The 21,559-nt window shown below is 41.5% G+C and overlaps 1 protein-coding gene across 12 annotated transcripts in view; it reads right to left on the reverse strand.

The window, feature by feature from the left end:
• SIPA1L1 (signal induced proliferation associated 1 like 1) overlaps positions 1–21,559 on the reverse strand; it is a 372,275-nt gene that overhangs the window by 114,429 nt on the left and 236,287 nt on the right. For all 12 annotated transcript variants that reach the window (XM_055303823.1, XM_055303832.1, XM_055303835.1 and 9 more), the window contains one exon: positions 4,528–4,658. In XM_055303823.1, coding sequence (XP_055159798.1) covers positions 4,528–4,658 — 131 coding nt within the window. The remainder of the gene's footprint in view (positions 1–4,527; positions 4,659–21,559) is intronic.

The following is a 21,559-nucleotide window of genomic DNA, read 5'->3' on the forward strand; positions in this document are numbered from 1 at the left end:
CAGTAAGCTCAAGGCCTTCATATGGCTGTAAACTGCCACTAACCAAATTGAGGAGATATCCCAGAGAAATATCTGAAGAACAAATGCTCAGGATTTAGATGTTGCACCTTTTAAAAAATTTTACATTATGTTATAGTATTACACAATTATTTTACATTGTTATTCTATTACACAACTTTATTACATTATTTAATTACAAAAGATAAGGGGAAGGATAAAGTTTTAAATTTCATAACATACTGCTGACAAGCACAAGCTATCTGTATCCCCAAATGCTACTACAGTAAGACCATGACTGTAGTTAGTACAGCAGCATAGTCAATAGCACTGCAAGTCACTTTCAATTTCCCCTTATTTCTTAAGATACTTTCCATTATTATGAAATAGAAACATAAGCAAAGAAATTTCCCTGTGAAATAATGATCTGTTGAAGTAAATACGAAGCCTAGAGCAGTCTCATTTCCCAAAACGTTGTCATGCTGCACAGTTGTTAATACAATGTAAACACCATAAACACTGTATGGTGACCCATCATGTGGAACACCTGCCCATGAAGCCGGTAGGGGGTAGGGTGAGGCCCTGGATCGCAGCAGGAGTGGCAAGAGCTAACCAAGGAAGGAGTGCGTGCTGATGGGCAGGTGTGGGGTGTGCGAAGGGCAGGGGGAAGAAGTACACGATGGCAATTCAGAAGGCTTGTGTTTACTGAGGGAAGTGTAACATGTTCAGGTGGAAAAGGGTCCCAAGGCAGGAAGTGGAGCGCTGTGGCTCAGAGCATAAGAAAACACCCTCATGGAAGAGGGGGGCACTAAGAAGGGGCCCTGGAATTGAGAGGAAATTCTATAAAAAATAATGTCAGAAAGTGAAAGGTGGAGAGGTAAGGAAGAACAGGAAGTGGGGCAGAAAGAGCCACTGCTGTGATGTAGCGGGATCTGAAGAGAGGGTGGCTGGTGAAGCCGGCAGGTTGCGGGGTGGGGGAGGCGTGCACCTGAGGGGTGTGCACCCCATCAGGCTCCCACAGGCAGCCTCAGGCCCTGTCTGAACAGGGAAGGTGACGTGTACTCTAAGATGAACAGCAAGAGGAAGGAGCTGCAGGCAGACAAGACATTCTGGGAAATCAGTCAAAGAGGACATGACACAGGGTTAGCAGGGAAATGGAAACCAAATGAAGAATCACCAGGGAAGTCGAATCCCTAACATCTGCCAACTGATGGGTAAGACAGAAGATGGCAGGAAAAGCAAAATTTACCAACATCTTGCTCTCCAAACAAGAACAAGGTACTATTCATTTGATTAATGTCTTTTCTTTCGTTTATGAATCACTTGTTTTCAAATGACACTTATGTAAAAAAAAAAATAATTTTCCCTGTGACTTAATACCGAATTTGGCAGAAATGGCTTCTGGGGCTTTGTATGTTTGTGTTTTAAGTCATAGGAAACTGCTCAACAACCCAGTTACTGTGCTCCTCCTTCCATGAGATAACCTGTGCCGGAGAGACAGGAAGCAGCAGGCGCTGGAAGTCTTTTCAGCTGAGAAACCAAAACCAGGAATGCTAATCCTGCACCACAGACAGACAGCAGCTCACCTCAAGGAAGCCAAAGCAGAGGAGAAAAAGAAGGACTCATTTTTATATCTAGATTTGTTAAATGATTTCCAGAAACAAGACAAGAATCCTTTTAATTCCCTGTGCACCTTTGCTTAAAAACACTCACATGTTGTCAGGTTTTGTTCATAGACTGTGAGGCTTACAAATATGTTCATGTTTTTGTTTATGTTGTTGGGGCACCTGGGTGGCTCAGTGGTTGAGCCTCTGCCTTTGGCTCAGGGCATGATCCCGCGGTCCTGGGATCGAGTCCCACTTTGGGCTCCCTGCATGGAGCCTGCTTCTCCCTCTGCCCATGTCTGTGTCTCTGCCTCTCTCTCTCTCTCTCTCATGAATAAATAAATAAAATCTTTAAAAAAATGTTTTTGTTTATGTTTTACAATGACGATTTCTACTGAAATGAAAAGAGGAAAGAGTGAAGTGCCTGTTGGACAGGGATCAACCATCTAGAGAGGTTTCTCTCAAAGGACTTCTGTTAGTTTATTTCTGTGAAAAGTTTCAGTAACCTATCACAGTTGAACCACATCTAAGGATGACTTTTATTGGAAAGGAAAAAGTGACACGAAAGCTAAGGATACTTCATTATGTACACATGAGAGAGGGAAGGGCAGGCCATGGGGAGGAAGGGATAGCACTACCTTCGATTATAGGCATTAGACCTGCAGCCATGAGCAAGTCAGACAACAGTCCCCATCCTCACGGGGCTTAAATTCTAGCGGAGGGAAAAAACAAACACAATAAAAAGTGCAACAAGTGAGGTGAGATGGTATGAAGTGTTTGTGAAAAAAAAAACAAAGCCTAGCACTAGACATGAAATGGGATGTGTGGGAGTAGAAATGTTAGATCCAGTGGCCAAGGAAGGCCCCTGTGATTCAGGAGTAAAGGTCAGGAGGAAATGAGGGCACCCCAGCAGGAGGAGACCAGGGGAAGATGCAGCGGGATGGAGGAACAGGGCAGTGAAGCCCTGAGGCAGAGGTGAGGAGGTGGCCCAGGGGGAAAGGAGGCCAGCATGCATGGTGTCCTAAGTAGCAAGGGCACCGACTGGCTTGTAGTCAGGAGAGGGGGAAGTTCTGCACTGAGGAAGAACAGACAGGGATTACATTTCTGTAGGGTCCCTGCAGGGCTCGGCACAGAGCAGAGAAAGGTGGTGGCGGCCGGGCCCAGGCCCAAATGGAGGAATGAAAGAAGGGGCTGAATTCTGGGCATATTTTGGAGATGTAGTCAACAAGCTGTGCTGACAGACCTGACTGGGGGTTGGGAGGCAAGGAGGAGAGAAGGGTCCAGTGTGACTAAGTTTCTGGCCTGAACAACTTCAGTAACTTCAGAGTTGTCAGTTAAACGTTAATTTGAACATAAAAGCAAGTGATGATGGTATCTTAAACCATGAGCAACATCTGACTTGGATGTTCCAGTCAAAGGCTAAGGCAATGGACCGAAGGGACAATGGATGGGCCGACTTTGGGTCCAGGTAGCGAGGGATGAAGGGCTGAAAGGACGGAGGTAGGAGAGGCAAAGCCCCCAACCACGGCGGGGGATCACATTCACCTAGCACAGCAGTTACGCTGGAGACAGAGGGGCGGGGACCAGATGGGGATACCCGCAGAGCAAGCTGCAGGCAACAGACCAGTGACAGGATGGGGGAAGAAATCCTTCACTTAGAACACTCCAACCTCTAGCATGAAGGACAGCAGGAAGTGGAGTGGCCCTGGGAGGGGAAACAGGTGAGAACAGGACAAAAATACCTGAAGCAAAGTAACATGCTCACAGAAATCCAAGAAGCCAGAAAGGCGCGACTCCCTAAGTCCAACTTCAAAACCAGCATGTTCTCTGTGCTTTTTACACTCAACGAAAGCATTTACCCTCTTCACGATCAGCTCTGGTGTGGAGAGACAGTGCACTAGAGCATGTGAGCTCTTCAGTTCTCTCTGACCACTACACACAACCTATTAGATGCTGAAGTCATGCCTTTAAAAAAATCCTATTTTTAATTTCCCTGGAGTTCAAGCCGAAGACCAATTACTAAGTGAAGCCAACCCCTGAAACCTGGCCTTGTATTCAGTGGGGGAAATGAAGTAAATGCCCTATTTAAACTAGTTTCAAAACCATTATTTCTTAGATATCTCAGGGGAGTATTAGGCATTAATGCATAACAACAATGCTAAAGTGCACTTGGCGCAGGGAGGCAATAATAAATTCACACTGACATGTTTAGAAAGAAAACAAAGGAGAAACCTTATTGTCCCAAACTTGTTCATGAGTTTACAACAACAAACAACAACAACAAACTGCTTTGTTGGCCATTTGATTTTCCCTTTTCTTTTCTGACTTGAATTTCATTTTAAAATAAAAACTCAAATATTTTGTGTGCTTTGATTCCTACAGAGCTCCAAGAGCCAGTCTGGAGAGAGCCTCGGGTTTGCAGGGTTATTTTTAAGCCTCCGCACAGTCTAGGGAACAGGCCCAGGAGAGGGCAAAGTAGAAGCAGAAGAAGAGTCTCCTTCCTCCTTTTTGGGTCAAGAACTGTCCGAAGCAACAGTTTGGAAGGGCGGTTAACTCCTGGATGACCCTCTCTCATCTGCAGGGCTGCTGGGGCTCAGTGCTTTCCAGCCAACTGAGCAGCCCACGGAGCAGGATATGCAACATCCAATTTGGAATCCTGCAGGCTCCAGTTTCCTGGGGCCATGCTTAACTGCGGTATCTTTCTCCGAATCAAAACTCCCATTCATTCACTGCATCTACTCCAGGGTAGATGGAAAGGAAGGACCCAAATCTAACCATTAGGTCCACCCCCATCACCACCAGAACAAATGAAAAGAGCCATTGTTTATTCTAAGACATTTGCAGCTATGTGCTATTAAATTTAATTGCTTCGCTACTGCTGCTCCTCATTCCAATCAAGCCTCAATCTTTCTGGTTTGCAACTTACCTCACTGGTTCTAAAAATTATTCGGTAGTTGTATGGAGATCCATTTTCCTTTGTTTCTTCTGGTTTTTCCCTTCGAATGCTCACAGCCACTGGACCAAGATTCTCATCGGCCCCAAAATAGTTCCAGTGTTCTTAGGCAAAATAAGAAAACAAAATTAGAACATTTACACAACACTTTAAAAATGTTATAATCTGTTTGAGGTTCAGATCACTCAGAAGTTATGTCAATAAAATGTCAACACATTTAATAAATATTCTTCAATAAGTTATAAAATCAGACTTTGGGCAGCCCCGGTGGCTCAGTGGTTGAGAGCCTGCCTTCGGCCCAGGGGGTGATCCTGGAGTCCTGGGATTGAGTCCCACGTTGGGCTCCCTGTGTGGAGCCTGCTTCTCCCTCTGCCTGTGTCTCTGCCTCTCTCTCTCTCTCTCTCTCTCTCTCTCTCTCTCTCTCTCTCTCTCTCTCTCTGTGTGTGTGTGACTATCAAAAATAAATAAAATAAAATAAAATAAAATAAAATAAAATAAAATAAAATAAAATAAAATAAAATAAAATAAAATAAAATAAAATAAATAAAACCAGACTTGGCTTCGCAAGTTTGGTCAGCACTGAACAGAGGTTTTTGGGGTTTTTTTTTTAAACTATTTTGCAACTTACTACACTTTACTTTTTTTTTTTTTTTTTATTTTAGAAATTGTGTTCTGTCCCTATATTCTACTATTTAAATAGGCTACACAGTGTGGGCTTCCTTGCCTAAGGGAAGGTTTGTGCCAGCACTTCTTAGCTTTTGTTAAAAAACAAAAAACAACCCTACACCTGTTGAGAATACAATTTGAGGACTGAGGGATTTCCCCCAGATTTAAAAAGACTTCCCAGGGGGCACCTGGTGCCTCAGTTCATTAAACATCTGACTTTGGCTCAGGTCATGATCCCAGTGTCCTGGGATGGAGGGTGGGCATCCGCATCGGACTCCCTGCTAAGTGGCAAGTCTGCTTCTCCCTTTTCCTCTGCCCCTCCCCCTGCTTGTGCTCTCCATCTCTCTCTCTCTCTCTCTCTCTCTCTCTCTCTCTCTCAAATTAATAATATTGATGATGATGATGATACTTCCCAGAACTGGAGAGGGGAGAAAGGTCTGTGAGTCACTCTCTCCCACCAAGAGTGGGGTCTATGAGGAAAGAGCTTCTAAGAGCCCCTAGGAGACAGCAGCAGAGACAGAGGGCTCTGGTTCCCCTACAGTGAGCACTAGAGACACCCTGGAAAGCCATGAACCTCAAGGGCAGGTTTGGGCTGGGATAACAGGTCTCTCCTGGGTTAAGTAGTGTGGTCAGGTGCCTGATGATTCAGGGCTGTTTTCTCAGTGTGCTGGCACTGCTCAAGACCCCAAACCTTAGCACAACCTTGGGATTGGGGAAAAGTCTCCAAATGACTTGGGTTGAATACTTTCTTCCTCTGGACCAGATGGAAAGTCAGGATCAAAATTAAACTAACTTACAAAAATATTTTTTAAATGATATTCACTACACACTAAGTATATACTTCTTTAAAAAAATTAAATTAGATGTTCACAGATAAGGAAGTCTATAAAACACAGAACTACAGGAAAAGCTAAAGTAGATAACTTATTTTTCAAACCTCCACAATACTTCACATGGTCCTATCTCATTTACATGTGACAAGGCTAGATGATGGAGTCATGACATGGTTAAGTTATCTTCATACAAAATGTATACAATTGAAAATACATGTCTTTCCCATATAAAATATAGAAGTATTTGAAAATCCATGAGAATAAGAAGAAATAACGGCATGAAATGTCTGATTGTGTAGTTTTAAAATTTAGGTGGCGTATATGAAGCTACCTTGCAAGTACTAAAGAATGATTATGGAAGATATAATGACACAGTGAGGGCTCTCCAAAAACATTATCATAATCCATGGAAATTCAAAAGAAGGAAACGAATGGGAATATAGGCAGCAAACATCTCATACATGGACAATGGGAGAAGCAACCCAACAGATGTCATAAAATTTATGTACAAACACTCACGTATACCCTCAAAATCCAGCACTGTAAGAATTGCACTCCAAGATTGTTTATTCTTACTTTGCAAAAAATTTTAATAAGCTTGGTTATCTGGTCTTCAAGTTCATGGCTTTATTTCAGAAGTGTGATCATTCCAGATGTTGACAAAGTCCAGAGTGTAGGGCTGACAAAGGCTTGCATGCAGACAGCAATGTGAAAGAACAACTGACAACAAGGAAGAGAACAGAAAGGCAGGAGACAGACACTGTATGAAAAAGTGAACAAGAACTTAAAGGAAAACAAGAGAGAACTTAAAGAAAAACAAATGGTCCTAGCCATTTAAGCAAAGGGCTTATTAACACACTTAAATAACTTCAGAGAGTATTTTAATACCACAAAACAGAACAATACAGTGGATGTGTCAAAGGGGAGTGTGAGCCACATGCGTTATATTCTGTTCTTTGCACTTTGTGGACCTGACTGGAATCCAACACTCTAGAAATGTCTCCAACACACCTCATAGACCTCAGGAAGGGCAGGTGAGACTGCTGTTCTCTGTGGCTGGAGAGGTTCAAAGCTGCTATCAGTTCATTGCCAGTAACCTCAACTCCCTTCAAGTTGTCCTGGGGCAGATACTTCAAAGGTCCTCTGTTCTCATTCCACATAGCCCCGTCCCATAATCTACCTTCTCTTCAATCTTAGCAAATGACAGCACTAACACCACATGGAAAATAAAGGAGCTGTATCATTTTCCACCATCATACACACAAACTGACCTGGAGCCAGACTTTTACTTCTTTTTCTTTATAATCCCAAACCCAATCTCCCACCTAAAGTTTGGTCTTCACTCATTCCACCTTCCCTGGGACTCTCATGCCTCAATTGCCTTCTTCATCTTTAGCATCTCCCTCTCTACTTTGCTCATTCCCATCATCACTGAATCAGACTCCTGTCTCCATCATCTTTAAACAGAAAACTTTTCAACTCCTTATCACCCTTCAGGTTGTCTCCTCTGTCTTTGCTTCCACTGGCAACTTTGTGAAAGACCTGCCTAGTTCCTCACCTTACAATTATTACAACCTGACTCTTGTTGCACAGCCACCAACACCAGCTTTTAAGTTAAAACAAATAGATATTTTTGGCCCTTATTGTGCTCCAAATTCTCCATAACATTTGGCCCAGATGATCATTTTCTCTAGAAAGACATTCACCTCCTAGCTTCTGTGACAACACTCTTCTGTAGATTTTTCTTCTGCACTCTGGCTGTTCTTACTCCCGCCCTTCCTCTTCCCATTGTGAATATTTCACCCACACTCAGAAAGAACTTCTACCATAATCTCAAACTTGAGGACTCTCGAAAGTCTAGTTGCCTACTATAGACATCTCAAACCCACTATCTTCACATCTTCCCAAAGGTACTCTGTCCATGAGCATTTACAAACATGAACTCACTACCGTCCACAGAAGCCTGCACAGCTTTCCCTGCAGTCCTGATTTCAACAACTGCTATGACATTGACCTAGCTGCCCATGCCAGACACCCTGGGAATTCTAGCTCCTAAATAGCTCTCAAATCTACCTACCTTCTTTTTCATCCCACTGCCATGGGCTTACCCTCAGCATCATCTGCCTAGATATTTGTAGGTCTTCTAACTGGTTGGCTTATATCCAAATTGTTCACACAGTAGCCAGATGATCCTTCTACAATGCTGACCTGATCATCACTATTCAGTTTTAAATGCTCTAGTTTCCCAAGGGTTCTTGGATCCTATCCATGGCTTTCTCTGTCATGAGCCTGTCACTCGAGGCCAAGTTAGACCATTCCATCATCCTCTCAAACCCACTATACTGAATTTTTCTCAGTTGCTCAAACTTTAATATACCTTTCTCACCTCAAAGATTGCCTAGAACATTCTTCCCACAGCTCCACTTGATATGACTAAGTCCCCTCACCCTGCAGGTCTCAACTGAAGTGCTATCTAGGCATCCTCTAAAAAGTGACAACACTGGAGTAAAATCCAAGTGTTTACTCTGTACATTAATTCCAATACTTCGTTTTAAAGTAAGAATTCATAAAAAGACAAATTATTAAAGTCAAATATTTCAAATATAAAATTTTAGAAATATTAGGACACAAAAATATAAATTTATAAAAATGTAGACATTAAGCATTACCACTTTAGTATAAATTGGTAAGATAGTATTGTTTTGAAAATAAACTAAACTACATAAAACTGAAGAATATTTATAAAAAAGATCATTTAAAAATTTTATGCATGCTATTATCAAGTCCTGACCATATATGTATATATACATATTTTTTTTTGCAATTTTTGCAGCTGTTAAAGAAGTACATTTATGAATTGGGGGAATGTTCATGGGATAATTATAACTAATTTCTAATATTTCCTTCAGAGTCTATCTTCAAACAAACCCATCTCTAGTTTGATAACTCTAAAAAGAGCCTTTTAAACTTAACATGTGTATCTGTGCAGAAACCTCCATTTTCTTTTCTTGAAAAAGAGCTCTACCTATTATTTCCAAGAAAGCATTTCCATTTGTTTATCTAGTTCAGATGGAAATTCTGGTCTGGTTTCTGATGTTAAATTCACTACTATCATGATCAGACACTGCTTGTTCAAAATGTCTTTCCACTTGAGTAAGAATTATTCTCATAATAAAAGCTTGGTTTTTTGTGTACCCTATGTTTCCTGCTCCTGACGACTACAGAGGCCTAGAAACATACCCTTTCTATGTGAACATAATTTTATTCAGTTTAAAATCCCAACACAGTGTGTAACTCTCTAGCAGAGAACATTGGCTCAGTACATCACTTTAAATTAAATCTGGGTCCTTAAACTTTGATCTCAAAACAAATGACTGACTTTTTTTTTTTTAAATCAAAACACCAGCCTTTTTAGAGGTATCCTATCTGGTCCTTTTGGCCAGTCTTGGCTCTGCCTGTCCTTCAAGCTCAGTGGACTCAGAACCTTCCTCCTAGCGGCCATCCACCTGGCAAGCTCTGCTAGCGGAGTTATTCGTCAATTGCAGAGAGCTCTTTCAGCCAAACCCACGGATCAGCTTTGTCTTTTGCAGGAATGGAAGGAGGAAAGGGAGCTGCACAGGATGAGAGTTACAGAAAACCCGGAAACCTGTGATGAGAGAAATCAGTATGATGAAGTCTGAGGCCAGAGAAGGAAGAGTAGTGAGGTGGGTATTACAGCAGAGTAGATAAATCGACTGAGGGATCCCTGGGTGGTGCAGCGGTTTGGTGCCTGCCTTTGGCCTAGGGCGCGATCCTGGAGACCCGGGATCAAATCCCACATCGGGCTCCCTGCATGGAGCCTGCTTCTGCCCTCTACCTGTGTCTCTGCCTCTCTCTCAGTCTGTGTCTCTCATGAATAAATAAATAAAATATTTTTTTTTTTAAAAGATAAATCGACTGATTGTAAGAGTTGAAATGCAGGTATTGGGACGCCTGGGTGGCTCAGCAGTTAAAGCACCTGCCTTCAGCTCAGGGTGTGATCCTGGAGTCCTGGGATGGAGTCCCATAGCAGGCTTCCTATAGGAAGCCTGCTTCTCTCTCCACCTGTGTCTCTGTCTCTCACTGTGTCTCTCATGAATAAATAAATAAAATCTTAAAAAAAAAAAAAAAAAAAAGAAATGCAGGTAGGTATTAGGCCACTAAAACTAATGACATTTTAGTGCCAGCATACTAGAATGCCAGAAACCGATACTGCAAACACTCTATAAGAATGATATAATGCAGGGAAGTGAGGCACTTTGCCAAGCACTCTAATATTTGTATCCACCGTGAAAATATAGGTATTCCCTTCTTTTCTACAGATGTGGCAGCTATGATTTAGAGAGAGTAAGTCGCTGCACAGCCACAACCAGCAAACAACTGTAACAGATTTCAAACACAGGATTTTAACTACTGATTTCAAAGCTCATTTTTTTAGCCATTTTATATTAACATTATCTTCCCTAAAGTTTCTGAAATTATATTATGAATACAAAAGTCTAATAAAATTGGATGCCTAAAGGGATTAACTAGCTAGATCATGCGTAGAGAAAGTTTTAAATTGCTCAAGTGGACAGAAGGGCGATTTATGCATTTTCTGGAAGAAAAAAAAAAACACCCTGGATTTTGGATTGGTTTAATATTACCAGAAAAAGTTAAGATAATTTAGAAGTATCTTAATCAGAAATCTCTGAAAATATCTGAAATCAGGTTTTTAAAAAATAGAGGTTGTATCAAAACAAAAGCTTTATTCCTTGATATACTATAAGTCATGGCTTCCCTGTGCTTAAAGGGAGAGATATTAACATTTTATCCATAGATGGTTGATTGTCCCCCCCAACCTTCATTTTTCACACTGCACACCTAAACCAACAATTACCCTGAAGTTCTTAGCTCTGGTTCCTGAGTTTTAGCAAGGGAGAAACAAAGAGTGTTACTGAGCAGTTGTGCCATCACTAGAATATTCCACATAAATATTTTTGGTCAACACATTCACAATAATAAGTGATCTCACATTCTGAGAAAGGGGAAGTAGTAAGTAGTTCAACGCCCCCAAGTAATTAGATCAAGTACAGTCACATCACCTGGTTATGAGCTGCATATAAACAGGTGTGTGCAAGGCAACAAAAAGATAAGCCTGGTATTTTAACCATAAAGGAAGAAAGAAAAATACAGTCACAAGAGCTATAGGGTTCAACCAGCAATTTTTGGATCATCTGTGTTGGGTCTTCATGATATTTGCAGACTCTGTATTAATACTTCAGTTGTACATTTCTCTAGAGAGACTGGCATAATCTGCACTGTGTAGAATTATGAACAGAAGCATATTTTTTTAAATAAGTAATTTGTAAAGTTAAAGTATTTCCTCAAAATTGTCAATTTAGAAATTTAAAAAGAGAAAACAGACATGATAAACACAAAACAAAGGGAAAGCAAATGAAACTAGGCTACTATTTCACACCTAGCAAACTAGCAACCACAGTTCTGAAGTGAAAGATGGTGCTTGGTGGAGCTGTCACCTTCATACTCCACTGGTGGCACTGTGAATTGATACCAGCCATTTCAGACAGCATCTAAACATGCTACATCACAAAAATGTTCAGATTTTCATCTTAGTTACCCTGGTTGACTATGCAGGAGGAAAAATGGCCCCTTCCATTTTCTCTCAAAAAAAAAAGCATCTTAAGTCCCTGCAGAAGGAAACTCTATAGATACAAGTGCTGAGCAGACAGACTTGGGTCTCCCTATGTCTACAGGTCAGAGAATGGAACAACTATTACAATTATTTCACCATTTTCAGTATCTTAAGCTATTTTTTCGTACAACAGTCTACTTGGTTGGTTACAAGTGTGCACTGGTAATGCCGTCGACCTGAACTCTGACCTTCAGTATTGTCATCAGACAGAGAATCCTAGTCCAACAGGAAGATCCCTCACTGCAGCACATGCTTCTGCAGAGCTGCTCCTCTCTGCCTGTTCGAATTGTACAGAGGTTTCATTTCCATGCAACTTGTTATATCTTAACAAGACTAATAATTAGGTTAGAAAGAGAGGACAGGTCTAAAGTTAGGAGAATTAAAAAAAAAAGAAAAGAAAGCAACAGCAGCATATTCTACTTTTAAAAATGAAACACAGGCTTGGCAAAGGAGAGGCAATAAGAGGCCAACTTTGTAAAGAATGGCTCTTTCCGAGAAGTGCACCACTCAGATATTCTCAGTCTCTGGTCCCCAAAGGGCTCATCCTAATTATAAGGGTGGAGGTTCCATGAGAACTAAATAGCCCAGGACTTTGCATCATAATCAAAAGCAGGTCAGAGTAATGGATGGGGACATTTACACAGGACTGGCCACATGCCAGAAGCCTGTCCCAAAGCACTCCACTAAGCTTATAATTATTGTTGCATAAGAGTCATTGTGCACATTGACAAAGCACACAGTGCTCTGAAGTCCCAATTCTTTTTACCATAGGTAATTCTTAAAAAGGAGAGTGATCTACTTGCCAAAACTGCATGAAGTGGTGGGGCTTGTGAAACCATGTGACTAAGCAGCCCATAACAGCCCCCTAACTTGTCAATAAAACGTAGACTTTAATATGAAGTTATGTTGACATTAATAACTTACATCAAAATGATTAAAGGAAAAAAACACAAAACTGTTTGAAATAAAGGGACAATAAAGGGTAACAGAATCAAAATGGAGGAATTTTAATTGACCCTGATCTATGACAATTAGCCAATAATTCAAGCTCACTAATTTTGAAAGAAATAAAAATGCTTTGGGACTATAATAAGTATTCAAAAATGTAAACTATAAGTATTCCAAGTAATGGAATGATGAACAAGATAATGTTCATCTATACAATCTTAAACATACCAGTTGGACCTTTCTGTTCTAAGCTTTCTTAAGAACAACTTGGCAGTAAAAATCAATGGTCCTATAAAGTTCACAGCATTTGATTTACAGGTCTCTACCTTATGGAAGTAACTGGGTAGGTGGGGGGAAAGTTATGTAACAAGGTCATTTATGTATGGTCAGAGATTTTTTAATCTTATCTATGGATAGAAATTATGGGGCCCATGAACATGAATGAAAAAATATGTATCTTTATTTTCATCAACTTCTAAATGAAATGTAGTATTTCTGTCAATGTAAGACAAACTACAATAATATACTAGCTGTACATGTGACTTTGACACCAAAAGAAACCACAGAAATTTTCACATCATATTATAGTTGCTACAGACATATCAAAATGTCAATTATGCTCATCACTACTTTGAAAGTTATCAGACCTGATGCTAGATCACTTTGTCAATGTAGAAGAAAGAAACATATTTATTGGTATGTCGACAAAATTTTAAACACTTTTGCAATTGTATTTTAATATGCCTGGTTTGCTTTGTATTTTTATACACTTAAATATACTATTCTAATTTAAGAGGAAAAAAAAAAAGATTCTAAGGAGAATCCATAGGTTTTGCCAAACTGCCAAAGAGGCCAATGGGGGAAAATAAAAACAAAAGTGAAAGAAACAAACCTTAGGAATATCTGAAATAAACATGTAATAATGAAAATCTGGAAAATCTTATATCTGCATTTGCTGGAAAACTTTAAATAAATGATGGCACAGCCAATTATGGAACCATGAAAAAATTTATAAACTGTATCTAATGATCCTATCTACTGAAAAAATGAATAGGCTTGTATTAAAAAGATGAAACAAAATCACTAGTAATTCCATGATTAACTTTCTAATTTTCTATAGTTACTAATTTTTCTGTAATGAATATATATGCAACTCCCATAATGGGAAGATTTTTAAAAATATAAAAAAATGTATTTGGCTTGCAAATGGCCAATGAGTCTTAAAAACACTTTAAAAGGTTGTGTATTAGTAACTCTACTTTTCATGTTAACACTAATTCAAATGTCAGGTCAGAAAAAAAATGCATTTAACATTCAAATGAGAGAAATTACAATGAAACACCGGTCTGTAACTCAACTTTATTATACTTAAAACACCCTTCGTCCCTCCTTACCAGAGATATTGTAGCAAGAGGTCTTCCTACCTAAAAATGCTTTCAAAGGATCTGGAATAATGTCCCTCAGAGATCTCAGCCAGAAATGCAGTCAAAGGAGAAGTTGCTGCTATTCAGGGGGTCAGGGACAACGCAGGGTGTCTTCAACAAAACAGCACAGCCCACAGACTTACTGGCTGCCTACACCAGCTGCACACGTTGCTTATGCCGATGCTCCTCTACCACCAAAACTTCTACTTGACTTGAAGGCAGTTAGAAAGAGGTCGCCTTGGTGGCTCAGTCGGTTAAGTGCCTGACTCCTGATTTTAGCTCAGGTCATGATTTCAGGATTGTGGAATCAAGCCCCGTGTCAGGCTCCTTGATGAGCGGGGTGTCTGCTTGAGGATTCTCTCTCTCCCTCTGCCCTTCCCCTGCCACTGATGTGCTCTGTCTCTCTTTCTCAAATAAATAAATAAAATCTTTTAAAAAGACTCTTGCTGCCCTGAAGATCTGTTGAATGGCCTCCATGTACAGCAGAGGGGCTCCATGAGAAGCCCAGGAAAGGAACTGACACAGTAAAGCTTGAGCATCCAATTTAAGAGCTCAAGATGAAGGGATCATCACTGGGTGTCTAAAGTTATAATGTTTGGAAAACATGTGAGACAGGCTTTTATTATGTGTCAAGTTGTACTGAAAGAATAGATCTAAAGAACCCTTCTTCCCTTGGGACAGCAAAGCGAAGAAAGAGCATATGGGAATCCATAAGCATGGCAGTCATTTCGATGCACTTTGAAACAGGAAGTTGGGGAAGCACTCCTACCTCCCCTGTGGATGGTTCCTATCCTATGTGAGCAACTGTAATTGATCACACCTGAGGTTTTTGGTTTTTGGCTTTTCATCTTGACTACTTTATACTTAGAGAAAAGCTGCAAAAATGGTACAGGGAGTTTCCATAGATCCATGACCCAGGGTCCTCCTGGGATGTGGACTAGATGGAGTCACCTAAGAAGCTAACATCTTATGTGACTCCATCTAGTAACAATTATCATAATGAGAACCAGGAGGCTCACACTGGTTCACTCCCATTAACTAATGCTTTTAGTCAAATCCCAGCAGGGTCCCATGTTGTACTTTGTTATTTCTCCTTAGTCCCCCACGGTCTGTTACAGCTACTTGGTTTTTGCCATTCTTTCATGACTATGGCACCTGGTGGTCAGAGTATTTACCAATCCACTGGGGTCTGCCTGGTGGTCTCACATGACTGGACTGAGGGTATGTACTTTGGGCAAGAGAGCCACAGAAATGATGTCACCTTCCCAGTGTATCAATTCCTGAGGTTCAGTCCATTAAGGTGGCACCTGCCAGGTCCTATCTTGCAGGGAGATCCTTTGAGATTACACAACCCCTGCTACTCCTCACCTGCCACTCACAGATCATCTATCAGTTGGTCTAATACAGTTCACAAAAGTAAAATCCAATCTCCATACGGGTGTTCTGGGCCTATGAGGATCAGCTGGTGGTCCTGGTTAATTCTCAGTAAACCACCATGACCACTTGTCTGTGGTCTCATTTCCTGAAAAGAGAGGGAAAGGAACTGCCACATATTATTTGGGGTCTGTAGTAGAACACAAGGTCATGTGCACAGAGGACCCTTGTGGCCTCTCCCTGACACTATAAAAATGGGACATACTCAATAGATCTTAGACTTCACATCCACACCAAACACTCATTCTACTGTGGAACATTCACAGAGCCTGCCTGGTCTGGGGTCCTGGCCTTCAAGGAGTGCTCAGACTGGTTACGAACCAACACATCATGGAAAACGCTACACAGAAACACGGGCACAGGGTGACTTAGGGCAGTGATAGGGAAGGCCCATGAGAGGAAGGAGCCTGGCAGGTGGTTAAGAGGGGGAATACAACATGTGTGTACCGGGGTGGAGGAGGAAAGGCAGCTCCAGGCAGGAACAGAGCATGAAGTCTGCCCAAGGCTGACACCCACGTGGATCACCTCCTGCATGGTGGTCACTGCCCTCTCACTCTCCAGGGACATTTTTGTGTTAGGAGGTTGCACTACTGTTCCAGCACCTGCCCTCCATCCCCCTGTCCCTGTCCAGTGAGGCCTGCTGAGGAAAGGGACCCATAGCGCTGAGGGAAAGCCTGCCACCCACACTAATTCTCCCATAAACAAGATCACCAGACAACTAAGGAAAACCAATCACAGTGTGAGAGAGAAAAATAAGAAAACAGAAAATAAATCCAAGAAGATACAGATCACCAGAAGAACTTAGGTGAAAAAACTTCTAATGAACAGCAATGGAGGAATGTGGGGTATAAAAAGTAAGGAGAAGCTATTGTCAAACATAACTACAGGGAAACAAAAATAATGAGATCCTGGGGATTAACTATACAATTAGTGAAATAAATGAAAGGCCTAGATAAAAGAACACAGAAAGGCGTACACCAATCCCTTGTCCAAGAAGTAAAATTGATAAATATAGAATAAAAAAGAAACAAATTACAAAAGCAAAGCACGGAGGATAAATTCAGAGGTTCCATTGTTCATCTAAATGGACTCTGGAAAGAAGGCACAAATAAACTGTAGATTTTTTAAAACTACTTCTTAAAATTCAGAAAAAATAATGCTTGAATTATTTCTAATTCTCAAGTATTTCTCATAATGCTCAAATGTTTCTCATTTGTCTCAACATCAGACTTTAAACACCATGAAGACCGGTGGATGTGCTTTGCTCTCTGCCAGGCATAGTAGCTGACAGAGTAAATGCTCAATCAATACTATTTAATGAATGAAGATATAAATATGTGCCTTTTTTTTTCCTAGTAAGCTTTATGCCTAACATGGGACCTAAACTCACAATCCCTAGATCAAAGGTTATATGCTCTACCAGCTAAGTCAGCCAGGTGCTCCATGTGTACTTGTTGATTTTTTTTTTTTAAGATTTATTTATTTTTAGAGAGAGAGAATGCCCACATGTGAGTGGGAGGAAGGGCAGAGGGAGAGGGAGAGAATCTCCAGCAGACTTCCTTCTAAGCATAGAGCCTGACTTTGGGTTCGATCTTACCACCCTGAGAACATGATCTGGGTTGAAACCAAGAGTCAGATGCTCAAGTCAGACTGACCCACCCAGGTACCCCTACTTGTTACTTTCTTTAGAACTACTTTAAAAAACACGAAGAACACTCCTGTTAATACTAAGTGGGATAATGAATGTGTGTGTCGTATATGTAAGATATAGAAGATTATATTAGGAGAGGGATTACTTTCTTCACTTCTGTATTATTAATTTTTATAATAAGCATGTGTATATTTTTTGTGTGACTTGTTTATTGCCAGTTTCCTCCACCCTCCATGATGGTGGTCTGTTTTGCCTACCATTCCAGCACCTGAAACCTTGCCAAGCATGATGTACACACTCATGCCTATGTGACAGCCATGGACATGCAACACTTGAGTCTCCCTTCCTGAGAGTTTTCCAGCTCAGCCACTCTGTTCCTGGACATTTCCCATCCATGAACTGAGCATGCTGGGGTTGGCCATTACTGCCCCAACACAGGAGTCCTCTAAAGCTTATTCTTCACTCCACTGTGTTGACTACAACTTTGGGAGATCTGCACCATGGTTTGAGGCTCCTCTTGTCTACTTCTGCTCTTTTTCCTTTCAAGATTCACATCTACATCATGGACTGAAGGCTTTCCCTACTCAATTCTGCTTCCTCCCCTTTCCTCTGTCCCAGGCATCACTCCCAAACCCCCCACAAACCACTTGAAAGTCTGTACCATCTCAACATCTTCTTCTCAGAGGACTCAAGTTACACAATGTATTTGTTACAGGATTAAATTCACAACATAATATAAATTTACATTGTTGTAAGGTTAGATTATATTTGGCAAAGTCAAGAGACTGGATTTTGAGTAAGGTAGACTAGAGATGGGGAGACTAAGACATCTAAGCTAAAGCTTGGGCAAGAGGCAATGAGGGGGACAGCCCAGGTGGCTCAGTGGTTTAGCGCTGCCTTCAGCCCAGGGCATGATCCTGGAGACCCGGGACTGAGTCCCACGTCGGGCTCCCTGCATGGAGCCTACTTCTCCCTCTGCCTGTGTCTCTGCCTCTCTCTCTCTCTCTCTCTGTGTGTCTCTCATGATTAAATAAATAAAACCTTAAAAAAAAAAAAAAGAGGCAATGAGGGCCTACAGCCAGAATGCTGAGAACAGGACACGGAGAATAGGAAGTCAGCAGCCATCTGAAGGTAGACTCAAGGAGCCCTCCCAACTGATCAGAGCTGGAGTACAAGCAGAGGAGTCAAAGAGGCGGTAGTGCTTCAAAACCAAGTGACTGGTGAAACCAGTGGCATTTACAGCAAGAGGGCATTGATGAGGAAGGCTTGATTAGGGAGAAAAAACTAAGAAGTCAACATTTATGTGCATGGCTTGGAGTTGCCAACTTGACAGCCATCTAGTTGGAAGCAGGTGACAGCTGACAAAAAGGGTAGCTAGGGGCACCAATGTGGCTCAGTTGGTTAACTTCTGACTCTTGATCTCAACTCAGGGTCTTGACCTCAGGGTCATGAGTTCAAGCCCCACACTGGGTTCCATGCTGGGCACAGAGCCTACTAGAAAGAAAAGTAAAGGGATCTAGAACAGAAGGGAAAGCCTGGGCACACAGGGATTGCAACTGGAGAAGTATGCTAATTATCTTTTCCAAAGAGAATTTTTTGAGGTCATTAATTATAAAGGAAATAAATAAATCATGCTGATGAAATAGAAATAAAAGATCCAAGTGGAAACAATGTGTTAATAATAAAGGTTGGATAGCTGAGAATCAAATTTGGTTGTTGGAGCAGAAGTGGAACAGGAGACACAGTAAACAAAGCAAGCAAACCAATAAAGCGTACCTATCACCAGAGAGCGGGCAGGCATTCAGGAGCCACTAGAAAACAAGTCCTGGCATCAAATTCTAAAATAAATTTCTTGTATGGAACTCTCCAAAGAGGCTAAAAAATGACATGATGGGCAATGCTTCATCTCTAGTTTTATTGCAACAATAAATTCTGTTTTTATATGACTGCATCTTAAAAAGATGACCTTGAATAAAGTCAAGTGTTTGCGCAAATGTGGCCTTCTGATGGTTTATCTTGACTTAAAAATAAAACATAGGGGGATGCCTGGGTGGCTCAGCAGTTGAGCGTCTGTCTGCCTTTGGCTCAGGGCATGATCCCAGGGTTCAGGATCGAGTCCCACATCGGGCTCCCTGCATGGAGCCTGCTTCTCCCTCTGCCTATGTCTCTGCTTCTCTCTCTCTCTCTCTCTCTCTCTCTCTCTCTCTCTCTCTCTGTGTGTATCTCTCAGGAATAAATAAATAAGTAAAATCTTTAAAAAATAAAAATAAAACATAGGAAGGAACAGCTGAGGCACATACCCTTTTTAACCAACTTCACAAAGTTGAGATGGCTCAGGTCATATGGCATCCTGAATTCCGTACAGAGTGCAGATCATCAGTATTAAAATTCAGGGGATCACAGCCAAGAAAGAAGGGGAGGATTGTTTCCAAAGGAGCCACATGCAAACCTTCATACCTAATGGCCTCCTTACTTCTGGAAGCCCTGAGCAGATAAAAAGATGGTAACAAATCACACTCCTGGGTTAGCTCAAGAAGGTATTTAGTGCCCAGAATCTCCCTGAAAGGGTGACCTAAGTAGAGAACTACCTTCAAACCAATCACGTACAGTTTATGTGATCTCAGTTTAAAAACAAGGCTATTAAAACAACGAATTATTATACACATATAAAATCCTTCCTTATGAATGTTGGCCAAAATTAACTGTTAAGTTCAGGAACACAGAGCCCAACATGTTTCAGTCAAGTAGACTTGTTGGCTTATCACCTCCCTGAAAAAAAATAAAACTGTCCACATCAAAACACTAAACAGCATCATTAACCTTAAAGAACCCTGAACTGTAAGACAACCTAACTTTTCTCAAGTTTAACGCTGCAATACTTATAGGAGGATTAAACAACAAACTAAACACAGATTTTTCAAGTAAGCTTGGCTGGACAGTGTTCCCTGATGATCTACATGCACCACACTCTCCTCCAGTAAAACTTCACACCAGCTCCTTGATGCTCATCTAACAAACTTGAGTTCAAGATGAGCTCTCGATAGCAAAACTGAGAATATATCAGTGCTAAAACTATCACTTCATGTACACATGAAGTTAAGGCATATATATTCTAAAGAAATGATGCTGAAGATGGCTGATTTACCTCTCACCCTCTTATACAGAAAAGTGGACATTACAAGGGCAACTGAAATCCAATTATCAATTGATTGTTTGGGGCTCAGCATACTACTGCTATAACTGATGTGTACATGTATGTGAGATAGAGAACACACCCAAACATGTGTGGTGGGGTGAAGAGAGGTAGAGGCAGAAGACAGGGAGTGAACAATAAAAGCAATCAAATCTTATGGCTTAAGGTTATCAGAATAATAATTAGATATACAAGCATCAGGAGTGGGAAACTATTCTTAGATGAGCTTCAGACCAGATAATGGCAGTCTCTCCCAGCCACTGAGCAACAAAGAGAGGCCTGTCCCTACCACACCATCTCCAGTAACTGGACTTTGAGAGCGACATCCCACCTGGCATAGGGACTAGCCTATCAACACTGTTGATCTACAATGCAACAGACGCCACTGCTGAGACAACCTGTGGGCCCCTCTTTTCCATACATGCATCACTCTGAATGGGATTCAGAGAAGGCCTGTCTCCCTGACAATTATACACCTGGTGCAAAATTAGAAAAATCCTATATGGCCACAGAAAGTGAGGGGATTGATGGCTGGGAGAGTCTCCTCCTCAACAGGCCATGTTGGCTCTGGGCAACATCATAACCATTCTCTAACAGTTTTCTCCACTTAGAAACTTCCTTGGTACTTTGATCATGCTATCCAAATAAAAACTAAACACAAGGGCAGCCCAGGTGGCTCAGCAGTTTAGGGCCGCCTTCAGCCCAGGGCCTGATCCTGGAGACCCGGGATCAAGTACCACGTCAGACTCCCTGCGTGGAGCCTGCTTCTCCCTCTGCCTGTGTCTCTGCGCCTCTCTCTCTCTCTCTCTCTCTTTGTGCATCTCTCATGAATAAGTCTTTTTAAAAAAAAAAAACTAAATACAAAAATACATATATGGACTCAAAGAAGGAGGACTCTATTAATTTTAATGTTATCCTACTGCCTGTCTTGTGTCTCTCTAGGAAGGCTCTGGTTCATCTCTTGCACTCATCACAAGGACAGCTTTGCTTCAGGGGCCTGAGAGAGAGAAGTCCGCATAAAACCCCAAGTAAGGGATCCCTGGGTGGCGCAGCGGTTTGGCGCCTGCCTTTGGCCCAGGGCGTGATCCTGGAGACCTGGGATCGAATCCCACATCGGGCTCCCGGAGCATGGAGCCTGCTTCT

This window comes from Nyctereutes procyonoides, unplaced genomic scaffold, assembly GCF_905146905.1.
Source record: "Nyctereutes procyonoides isolate TBG_1078 unplaced genomic scaffold, NYPRO_anot_genome, whole genome shotgun sequence".
Classification (NCBI taxonomy): domain Eukaryota; kingdom Metazoa; phylum Chordata; class Mammalia; order Carnivora; family Canidae; genus Nyctereutes; species Nyctereutes procyonoides.